Consider the following 12,054-nt stretch of genomic DNA (forward strand, 5'->3'; position numbering starts at 1 on the left):
TTATTTCAATGAAGAAAGTTGTTATTCTTTACTCTTCAGTTTTTATTTTAAATTCCCTCTTTTGTTTTACGAATTGACGGCTATATTGTCTAATTGTCGTTTTCTTGTAATTGAACATTTTCAATAAAGTTTGTAAAAAAAAAAAAAAGGACGAAGGGGTGGGGCTTTGTGTTTCTTGTGTACTTACTATATATATATATAATTTTTTGTTTTAATTATTTTACCCTGTTTTTCTGATATTTTCCTGTTTTTTTTTCTGTCATTAAAAATATCTGACGAAGAAGAAAGACATTTGGAAAAACAATTGTGTGCGTGTATGCGTATGTGCATATATATATATATATATATATATATATATATATATATATATATATATATATATATATATATATATATATATATGCATGTGTGCATTAGAGCTGTCAAACGATTAGTTTTTTAATCAGATTAATCGCATCTTAGAATTTTGATTAATCACACTTAATTAAAAAGGCTTTTTTATCATTTTTTGCCTGCCAAAATTTAAAGCTCAACTATTATGTGTTAATTTTTTCAACATCTAATGTTATGACTTATGAAGATGTCTTCAAAAAAATTTATCCACTGCACACATGTACTCATGTAAACAGCTTTAATTAAGTGTTTTTTTGTTTTTGTTTTTTTTCCCTCTGAATGTTAACTACTGTTTTTTTATGCTTATGTGTTCTTTCCTTGTGTAAAGCACATTGAGTTGCCTTGTGTATGAAATGTGCTATACAAATAAACTTGCCTTGCCTCATCCTCTTTTTCTAGTTAGTTAATTACTTGCATCATTGAAAATGGAAAATAAAAAGAGCCCAATAGTTCGACATGAACAAATATTCTGAATGTCATATGCAAATATTGACTTTACTTGAATGCAATGTAAATGACTGATGCGTTTTAGTAATGGATGGATGGGGACAGGTCTCGAATAAGCCATCGGCTTCTGCAACGTCAGCCCTTCTTTCGGATGTCAATGCTGCAAATGATGTGATGTGATCGATGTAACCTGTAATGTGTCCGAAAGGAAAAAAATGAATACAACAAATTAGTGAAAACAAATGCTTTTACACAGGGGTCATAGGTGATGTTTTGTCCCCCTTGGAAAGGAAAGTCCCCACACAATGACACAAACATGTTGCGCAGAGAAAACTGGCGCCATTTTTATTACGTTACAAAGCAGTAACCACAAAACAGTAACCCAAAAACCTGAGCAACGCTTCTCTTAAGTATACAAAGCTTTGGTATATAATTAGTCAGTTCTGTGCATTGCACGGCCAAAATGACATGACAAGTTTTTGGCTTGTTATGACACCTCAGCAAAGGCCAAAATCTGTAACAGACTTTCTTGTGTGCTGTAAATCGAGGCTGTCCACGTGGGTCGACAAACGTGCACCGCGTCTTTTCCAGAATTTCTGCTAAAAATAATGCGGTTCATGATGGAGACCAATTGGATTTTTAAAAACACTCCAAATCCCTTCAAAGTAACGACCAACGTGTTCGTTGCACACAAAATACGGATCGTTTACAATGATGGAGATAATAAACGTGATCATGAATGAAATGAAATGCTAACAGCTCAGCGATTAAATATCACAAGGCCGACGATTTTAAATAGTGTATTTAAAACATTGATTTAATCATTTAAAAAAAAAGGCTTTTTTTACTTACTTGCAAGTGCACTACTGTAAAAATTGAGATGACAAGAAACAAAAAAAGCCGTTTAAAAACAAAAAAACAAAAAAGCTTTGGGATGAGATGCATATACAAAAACAGCTATTAATAATATAAAAGCCCTTCTAAATCCAAAGGTTACAAAGAAACAACATGAAAAAAAAATGATAATACATGTTCAGGACTTATTAAGAGTAAAATATTTAAAATATGAATGCAACACTTTACTTCTCACTCCCATTTTTGATGAGCCGTAAAGATCTAAGACATTTTCTATGTACACAACAGCCGTATCTCGGAAATATTATTCACACATCTGGCTTCTCCCATCATGATTATCCACAGTTGTGGCATTACAACGCAACACAAAAAAATGTGCCGTTAGGGTTCGCGTTGCATTTACATTTTTTTTTTGGTTTTGTTCAGTATACGTTTGTATGTTGAACAATGCATTATTGTCAACGATGACAAATGACTTCAAACTGGTCAACTTAAGATGAAGGACTTTTGGCAGGAATGATATTGTTGTTGTTAGTCCGTAAAGCCATTGATAATTTATCCAAATACATATTTACGTGATGAACTAAGTCAGACAGATGGACCAAAAATACTCACACGTATATACAGTGGCTTTTAAAAAGTCCACCCTCCCCCGTTCAAATGTTGTGGTGAACGAAAGAAAAAGAAAAAAAAAAAAAACACTTAAGAATCTAATCATTGCAAAAGTTTTCCACAGATACCACATGATCTCATTTGTTATCCAAAATCCGCCATTTGAACAAGGTTGCGATGACTTTTTTGTCTCCACTGTGGACAAAAATATCAAATATTCACCAGTCAGATTTCAGACAGATCAAATCTTCGACTACTCATCAGTGTTGTATGGATGTTTGTCAGAAGAAGACGCTTCACATTCCATAGTTAACGGAGCTCAGCGCTGGTCTCTTCTTCCCTTTCACCTTCAGCGATCCATATCGAGTCTGGCGAGGGGCGAAAACAGAACAGATCATGAACACTCGGGCAACATCTTCGCGATGACTTTTTCTTTCTTTGTTCCAAAACAGCATCGCTTACATCTTTACGGGCTCTGGAGCGGGTCAGCTTGACGCTCTGAGATCTCCTCAGTCCTCTCTGAGAAACAGCCTCGTCTTCAGAGAAAGTCGGCTCGGTCTCGTCATCGCTCCTGTCGTCCTGCTCGTAAAAGTATTCTGGGAAAACAAAAAGTGTCACAATTAAAGTGTGAGGACGTGATCTTGGCAATTCATCAAAATTTAATTCGGATTTTGTTACTCACAATCCTCAACACAAGATGTGTGTTTGTACAGAAGCTTATTGCATTCACTTAAAAAAAAATTTTTTTTTTAAATGTTTTTTTTGGGGGAGTTTTGTTTTTTTGAGTATTTTTTTTCTGTTTTTCCTGAATATTTTTTTCCCTGTTTTACTGATTTTTTTTTTTTTTGTCATAAAAAAAAATATTCTGAAAAACAGAAAAAAAAAATTATTCCCCAAAACAGAGCACCAACTTGTGTTGATGCGAGTACTAGTACTGACATGGAAATTCTCTGATTGGCTGTTGACTCCAGACATCGTATAGCCTAAAACTAGTTGAAAGTGGATGCCGTTACATCAATACCAAAACCAACACGTAACGGGGTCGTGAACTCCGGCGCACGGTCATGAACGCCACTCAAATTTTAACCCAGCCGTGACCCCAGACATGAGACAAGACCCAAACATGACTCGAGTCATGACAGTAGCTTATCATGTGTGGAGCTCAAATTTAAATATCCCTGCCACCAAACTCACTGTATCAATTGGATGATAATAATAATAATAATAATAATAATAATAACAACGTAGCTGTGATTCATTTTTGTTCTTTTAAAAAATATAAAGCACCAACACACAACTTTAACATTAAGACCTGGAGAGATTATTAAAAAAAAAAAAAAAAAAAAGAAACAGCATAAAGTGACCGACAATGTGAAGGCCAAATTGTATTCGATGTACACACAAATGTGAAAATGAGCTGATAAAGTGTGCGTGAACTGCGTGCGCATTTGCACACCTGCGTCATCCGGAACGTCAGCACTCTGAGATCGTCTGACGGACGGATTGTACCGATACAGCTGATTTTCTCTTCTGTCGTCTTGCTGACTGATCTGCGTGAGGTCGTGCATGCTCAAACTCCGCAGCTTTTCTGTGATGGCGCCCTGACCCTGGAACAGGAAAGCCCACAGACCAAAAATACCATTCGGATTAGCCTCTCAAGGGGGAAAAAAAAAAAAAAAAAAAAAAAAAAAAAAAAGCCTCAATGATGAAGTTAATGTCAATTGCCGATACGCAATTAACACTATGCTTCTCCTACTAGTATTAAATCAAACTTTTCATAAGTGGTAACACGTGAAAAATTATGTCGTTTATGATGTCGAGCTTTGACAGTACCTCTTTATGATGATAAGCTCCAAAATTGACATGACACTGGTGAATATAAATGTAATTCATACAATTTTGGGGAAGTTTGCCCAATACTATTGCAGTTGAAAGGTTTCATGTCGAGTGGCTAAAAGCATGCGGACAAATGCAGTGGAAACTCTCAAGTCGAACAGTTTGTTGGTCAAGTTCTACCTGAATTCCAAACAAAATTGTTAGATTTGGTCTTTAATACAACTTACATTGCTTTTCCAATTAATGTGGAGTTGACTTAAAGGGGCATGATTTAAGTTTGAGTGTTAAAATAACCGGATTTGTCACCCAGTCAGAAGACAGAGCAGGCATGGATACAACACCTGTCACCTGTCGAGCGTGGCAAACCTGCGTCGTGGGAGGACGCGATCAATACTGGAGCAGGTGGAAAGACCAAAGAAGATGAAACGGGACCAACTGCTTTCTTTATTCCTGCTAATAAGGTCAAGACCTCGTCGCAAAAATGCGATGATGAGCAATGCACAATAAAAGTACCGCACGCTAACTCGCTGCGTGCACATCGCTGGCTTCCATTCCGCTTTTTGCCAGAGGGGTCAACAAATCTGAAAAAAGTCAGAAATTTAAATCATGCCCCTTTTAAGTCTTCTACTGTACACAAAAAAAACCCACAATCTATGAAAGTCGACTTATTTATGGGCACGTGTTGATGAAAAACAATGGATTGATGTATTCAATGGGAGATGTAATCAATTTGACATGAGAACAGGACAACAATGGTGGAAATTGTAAAACTTTGGTCCATGCAATTCATTTTTATTTTATTTTTTTTACCTCCCAGAAGAGCCTGGTGAAGCACAAAAGCCCTACGGAAAAAAGGAGGTCAGTATAGAAACTCAGTCAAGTGAGGGAAGCTGCAGTTGCTCACAACAGTTTTGTAAATATTCTTATTAGGGATGCACGATAATATCGGTGGCTGATAATTATCGGCCATTATAGACCAATTTGATATCATACAGTAAAGGCAGATAATAAAGAAATCCACCGATAATAACAGACATGCCACATTGGTGCAACCGTTGTATTTGTGGCTCAAGTTGTGCCCAAATCTTCACAGTTGGACATTTGCATTCGACACGCACGCACACATGCGTAAGCGCGCGCACACAAACACACACACATGTCAGCGACTTGTAGTTTGTTGGAAAGATGCTAGTCTGCTTGCTGGCTCCTGTCATGACATCATCGTCATCGCCACACCAAGTGAGGCAGCACTTTTTTGTGCTTCTCTCCTTGCACGTGAGCCATCTGGTTGGTTCTCTGTGTGGCGTGCAACTCAAATATATATCATCGGACTGGGAGATGAATTTAGCCTTGAGGGACATGAAAAGTTAAAAATAAGGTGGGGGAGTGGAACAGTCACTTGGCCTCGGTGCCGGTTGACGTGGGTTCGCTACCCTGCCTGGGAGCTTTTGTGCGCGTTTGTGTGAGTGAGTGCAAAAAAAACAAAACAAAACAAAAACCACTCAAATTGCCAATTACAGCATTCCCGTCGACTCAAAATGCAAATAATGAAATCATTCTCAGCACAGCTGAATATTATAAACATACAGGGAAGAGACAGACCATGCGCCATGAAAAATCGGATCAAAATCTGCCCTCTTCCGAAATAACATTGGAGCACTTACCTTGACGGCAGCAGTGACGGCAGCAGTTGCTGCAATGCTGAGGCCCTGCTTGCCAAAGTTCACCATCGTCTCATAACTTCTTTCCTTGGCCTGCACGATGTACTCATCTATTTCCTGGAGGAAGTGCATCAACAGGACATTCATTCGGGACCGTTCAATCAAAGGCGTTGCAAGCTTTTTTGAAAATCTCATCCGCGACGCTTCTCACCCTCTCTCGGGAAGACAGCAGCGGGTGCAGACATTTTCTGTAAATGAGACTCGCTCCTCTTGTGTAAGGGGACAGAAGCCAGATCACAAACGCTATCTTGAGTTCGTAGTACAAAGGAAACCTGCAAACGGACAAAACGCATATTAATGCATAATGAGTCAATATGAACAGGTCACCAAATCAGAATGGGCCAACAATAGATGGTTACGAGGAGTCATGACATTTTTTATTTTTTTTTGGCGTTTTTGGGTTGTTGAAATTTAGTTTGTAATTTTGTTCATTTTGGATCACTTTTCAACGAATGGAGCTTGGTCACGTGAAACGTGAATGGCAACGTGACAAGGGGGCAACCATCCATCCATTTTCTTAACCTCTTTATTCCTCACAAGGGTCGCGGGGGAGCTGGAGCCTATCCCAGCTGGCTTCGGGCAGTAGGCGTTGCCAGCCAAATTAAGGCGCTACCATCTTGGTGGAATTTTCTTTGACAGGGTTTTCCATCAACGTTTGTTGTTTCTTTTGTGTTTTAACACTTGCTGCAAGACAGTTTTGGATTTTGATTGCAGCTTATCCGACCTACAGTCTTTGTTTTTCTTTTAAAAAGACAAAAAAGGGTTTTGTTTACCTTTACTAGTTCGAGCATTTTAACTTGCATTTTACTGTGTCCTCTCACTTTAGGCTTGATGACTTCATTCTCTTGTTCCTGATCTGTTCCTTGTGTCCTTGTTAATATTTTTAGTTTGGAAGGTTATTGATGACTCCATTATGAATCCGATGTTTAAAAGCACTTCCTCCTTCAAGTGAATGGCAAAGATGACTTGTGTGACATAGCAGCACCTGTGGGAAGCTCTAAAATGTTTTGTTTTTTTTAAACACTAGATGTCACCACATAGCTACTAAACATGACAGAAGCCAATGTTTAGTCTTTGTGTTTACATAAAATCCCTCATTCTCCAAACTGCGTATCCTCACTATAATATTTGTATAAATAAATGATGTACAGGTTAACATTGTTCCAAGACATCAGCCATGAAGATTTTTTTGTTTTTGACTTTGTTTTTAAGCAATCATGGCTTCAAACATTCACTTGATGAAAGCCATTGTCTTGCCAGATATTCCGGCAGACACGGGAAGCTTGCTAACCTGTTTTCCGGGTTTGGCCACGTGATCTTCTGCATATCTTCCACGAACAAAGCACCAAACCTGTTTCCAACTATGTAAAATAACACGGATGTTGCTGTGACTAATGAAGTGGCCAACCCGACTGCTCACTATTTGAAGTCATCATCACTAAAGCTTGTTTCTTACTGAGCGGCGAATGCTTGCAAACCCAGATCGGCGCAAAATAATTTGATGTATTAGTATTATATTCTAAATGCATTTGTATTGTCAAACCGGAATGTTGCCATGTTTCCTCTGATTCAATATACTGAATAAAAGTGAAAGTGAAACATTTTTACGTGCTTTTGTCAAACTGTAATCAATTAAATACAGTAAAAAAAAAAAAAAAACACCCTATTTTATTTTTTTAGCTTATCGTTTACAGCAGACATCTCCAAATTCCGACCCGTAGGCCAAATGCGGCCTGTGATCAACTTTTATCTGGACCGCAGCCCCTATCATAAAAGTAATGAATAAAGCGCATGCTAAATGCAATTTCACATTTACCCACAAGAGGGCAGCAGCACTATATCTAGCTGCAAGACCCGTGTGACCATCTTGCAAAACTTGATCAATTCTGTGCATTCATGCACTTCTTTATCATGCATGGGACGGATGTAAATATGCGGGAAAACGGCATTTTAAATAATGCAACAATATTTGAAGTATGTGCAGCGTTTTCTCATGATTCTCAGACTTTTTGATATTACGGACAGGTGTTTTGTTTTTTTAAACTGTGTGATGTCATATGTGAGGTCACTCGACACAAACTCACCAGGCCAGTGTAAGGTCAGTGATGGTCTCCACCACAGTGTAGAGGGCAAAAACTATCCAGTACATCATCCAGCGGACCTACAAATACACACAGCGGCAAAACAGACTGAACAATGTAATGTCTAGTTACAAATACAGTACATACAGAAAGCAAATATTGAAGGCACAAACTTCCCTAATCATGACAGTAGAGAGGGTAAGCCCCCAAAATAGGTTTTTGAATCAGGAAGCATCTAAAACATGCAGGTTAGTGGCCCTCAAGGACTGAATTTGGACAACACTGCCTTCCCGTCATACAAATAAGTTTATCCAAAGATGCAAATGAGATCACACCTTTTTTTTTCTTCCCCAAAAATGACCATTAATGGCCCAAAATACTCTTGAGCCCATTCTCTCTGAAAATAGAGCTTAAAAAACAACATTTAAAAACTACTTTTATGATATTGATTTTATTTAAAACTATATATTACTAGTATGGCTACCACCTTTCATTAAATGTTGATGTTCTGGGGAAAAATATTTTTAACGAGAGCATGCTATTTGAGTATGGCTGTTGTTGACAGAAATTGTTTTGAAACTCGTCCGCTGCCCTGTAGATAAAACGGTGCCAAATCAGCTAATCACATGATCCCATACTGTTAGTTCATCCAGTGTGGTTGGTGGATCATTAAACAAATAAGCAACAAGAAACGGCATCTGGTGCTCCTTTGAGAAACAAACCAAAATTCTTATGTGCGCCCATATTGTTGTTTCAGTGCTTGAACGACATCGAAATGTTCGAAAATGTTCACGCCTCCGCAGCATTCGAGGAAAGCCACGAATGCCTCTGAACTCGGAAATCCGAGTTGGGAAGCCAAACTAACCGGCTTCAATCTATTAGTACTCAACAATGGCAACCCCCATGAGAGAGAGAGACCGGGAATGACAAAACATAGTTTGCAAGATTTTAAACAGACATTTATTTCTCTTTATTTTTTGTTCCTTTAATTTAGTTATTTGACATAGTTGGTTTACGGAACACAACGTACTAACTCTTTGTCTCAAACACTTTGAGATCGGAACTAGGACAATCCGAGTGGGATAAGTCTGACTTCCCAACATCCTCAAATGCAACAAAAGTTAAATGTATTTATTATTTGTTTGAACTTGATGCATTTGCAATGCCTTGACTTTAGTTAGCTAAGTACACAGTTGTAGCCATAAATGCTTAAAAAATAAAAATAATAACAATAAAACAAAAACAAAAAAACAGCTAAAACATAAAAAAAAAAACTGGCCAAGCGTATCTCATTTTTGGTTTTGTCCAAACATTTTAATTTCGGTGCAGCCCTAAAAATTGCAATTTCTTTTGGTTCTGGTATCTACATCATGTGAATGTACAGTATTTGTAAATGGTCTTACATATTCCTTGACATTTTTTGTCTTGACAGCTTTGTAGGAGTAGTATGCAGGATACAGCGTCCCGAACACGAGCCTGAAAGGAAATAACATACAGCTTATTATGAATCATGTAGGACTAGATATTACTACTAGTGATAGTCGTTGCAGCTTAATTATTAGATATTTGCTTTAGGGTCCGACTGATTTTAATCAGCCGGCCAATTAAATTGGCCTTCAAACATCTGACAAAATCATCGGCCATACGGTCTTTGTTTTTGTCTTTATGTAAGTAATACTGGTCTCGTAATTTATAACACAGAACTGTATACCGCAACCTTGAATCCTGCTGTTGATAAGGTCATTCATTGTGATTCAAAACAATTTGTGGATCAAGCCCGCATCGCAACAACGTCTTCAGTTTGGGAGCACAGAGAACCGTCCAATGAGCGAAAATTCTGGGCTGCCAACACAGCTCAGCACCTCCCTTTTAAAGGGTTAGGAAGGAAGTGAAGTTTTTAATATATCACCGTAATCGCAGCCCTGTCGGTCAACTTGGGAGCAGTCTGTTCTACCATTCGACTGTGATCGACTGGATGGGCTCTCCTGCTTTAAAGAGGTATTGGGGGAAACAAATAACTGCAATTATCCCAACTTACTCCACAAATTCCACGCAAATAAATGTAAATGGAGTTTCTTTAGCACTAAAATCTTAAATCCATTCAGTGAGCCAGGAATGAAAATTATGAAAATCACACGCCATATCAAATGGGCCATCATATCAGAACTCTTATCTGTTCAACATCACTGCTGGTGCTTTTTCCTTCCGATTCCTCCGTTTCATTCCTCCTCTCTTCACGTGCAGCTGACAAAATAAGACTTTGGGAGGGCCTTGACTGTGGGCCCAGGGTCAATTTCCCTGGCTTCCTGACATTGCACACCAACAAGCAGATGGAAGCAGGGGGAGGATAACACAAAACAGACCACAGGCAAAAGATCTGCGAGAGCAGGGTTGGGGGAATCCAGGTCCAGTTTTTAGCCTCAAGCGCAACACCACCCCCAGGTACTCAGATGAAAAATATCTCCCGATTTTGACATTTTTGCTTGGCCTAGCATCTCTTACTGAAATAAATCCTAGAGGAAATGTTGGTTGCACCTTTGTAAAATTAAGAGAAAAAAATAATTTCATGAAGGACTGCAGAAATCAGTGAACAATTACTATTTGTTCACTTATATCTGTAGTAATTATATTCCGTGTTTAGTAAAATACGACATTTGCAAACATATGTTTGTACTTTGGAAAGCAATAATTAAACCGGTAAGATAGTACAACGTCAATCACCCACTTTTTAATCACTATACGAATACAAAGTATGAAATAAACACCAGTCACTGGTTAATAAACAGTAATCAAGGAGGGAAGTGCTTTTGTAGTAGTACACTAAAGCAAAATTAAAATGAATCCAAATAATCGGTTAATAAATGGAATAATCAATAGATTCTATAGAATCTATAAGCTCCATATCATCTGGACATGTCTTGCCAGGTTAGAGGGAAAAAAAAAAAAGAAGAAAAAAAAGACGAGGCTCATATTTTCCACCACTCCCTTATGCCCTTCCCAACAAATTCCGGTGCTACAAAAAAAAAAAAAAAAAGTTTACAGAATGACTCATCTTGAAAACAGAACGTGCAGGTTGAAAGGAATGGGGGATTTCATACTGATAATATCACCAGAAAAAAATAAATATTGTTTTCACATCATATCGATTTGGAATATGTGCAATAAATACATGACGCAACACAACTTGGCTCACGAATTAAGCCGTACAGTCCTTGAACTAAAAGAACTACTGTATATTTTCTAAGCATCGTGCCAGAGTCGTTTAAATGTGGAATGAAGGCCAGTTAATCTTCAGAACGACATCTGGAGCTGGCACTCCTTATTTAGTCGCAACATGAAAAGTTCCAACCTCGCGCATGCAATTAATTGAGACGATAAGATGACTTCACTGACAACATGGACGGTTACGTCAGGTAAACAAGATCACTTTCGGCTGACTCGAAAATCACAAGACGTTGCTAACGAAAATATCCATTATCCATGTTACTGTATAATAACATTGTTACGTGACTACGCGTATAAAACAGCGTCCACTGGAACCTACATACGTAAAATACAAAAAATGGATTCGGCAACAACTAGTTAGCCCCGTATGCTAACAAAGCGCCCATCAACTGTCATTTTACACTAAACATCGTAAAAAAAAAAAAAATCGACATTTTGTTCCCTTTAAACAGTGACTGTTATTTTGTACTTACACGACGCTTCTTGAAATGATCCAGGACACCATGTTGTTTGTCTCTGCAGTTGTGGGCTTTATAAGGTAGACAACTGCCGAAGTGATGTCGGTAGCCAAACCACAGCAAAGCTCGCTCAGCCCAAATTTCCAAAGGAAACTGCGAGCTAGCTGCACTTCAACCACTCGATTTTGTCTTGAAATGTCGCTCCTGTTTACACTCTTCTGCTAGTCATGACTCATATAATTCCGTAGGACGACTGCTCTCAACGTTTTTGTAACTTACTTTATTCACGACGAGCTATCTTGTATCTTCCTCGCTTCGCTGCTTGTCGGTTTCTTTCTGTCAGCAGAGCAAGTCAGCTAGCTACTGACGTCACGGTAAGAACTAACCTTCTTCCAACTCCTATTGGCCACTCCAGGCTGTTTACAG

The 12,054-nt window shown here is 38.3% G+C and overlaps 1 protein-coding gene across 6 annotated transcripts in view; it reads right to left on the reverse strand.

The window, feature by feature from the left end:
- Window positions 1-1,159: 1,159 nt before the first annotated feature.
- reep3b (receptor accessory protein 3b) overlaps window positions 1,160-12,054 on the reverse strand; it is a 78,059-nt gene continuing 67,164 nt past the window's right edge. For 4 of the 6 annotated variants that reach the window (XM_077502696.1, XM_077502694.1, XM_077502693.1 and 1 more), the window contains 7 exons: window positions 9,349-9,421; window positions 7,949-8,025; window positions 6,016-6,136; window positions 5,808-5,921; window positions 3,764-3,914; window positions 2,770-2,903; window positions 1,160-2,675 (listed from right to left, as the gene is read on the reverse strand). In XM_077502696.1, the coding sequence (XP_077358822.1) occupies window positions 2,604-2,675; window positions 2,770-2,903; window positions 3,764-3,914; window positions 5,808-5,921; window positions 6,016-6,136; window positions 7,949-8,025; window positions 9,349-9,421 (742 nt within the window). In that variant the 3' untranslated portion in view covers window positions 1,160-2,603. Of the gene's footprint in view, window positions 2,676-2,769; window positions 2,904-3,763; window positions 3,915-5,807; window positions 5,922-6,015; window positions 6,137-7,948; window positions 8,026-9,348; window positions 9,422-11,643; window positions 12,002-12,054 lie in introns of those variants that run through there. The other 2 variants (XM_077502697.1, XM_077502699.1) reach the window with 2 other exon arrangements.

The sequence above is a fragment of the Festucalex cinctus genome, chromosome 17, assembly GCF_051991245.1.
Source record: "Festucalex cinctus isolate MCC-2025b chromosome 17, RoL_Fcin_1.0, whole genome shotgun sequence".
Classification (NCBI taxonomy): Eukaryota; Metazoa; Chordata; class Actinopteri; order Syngnathiformes; family Syngnathidae; genus Festucalex; species Festucalex cinctus.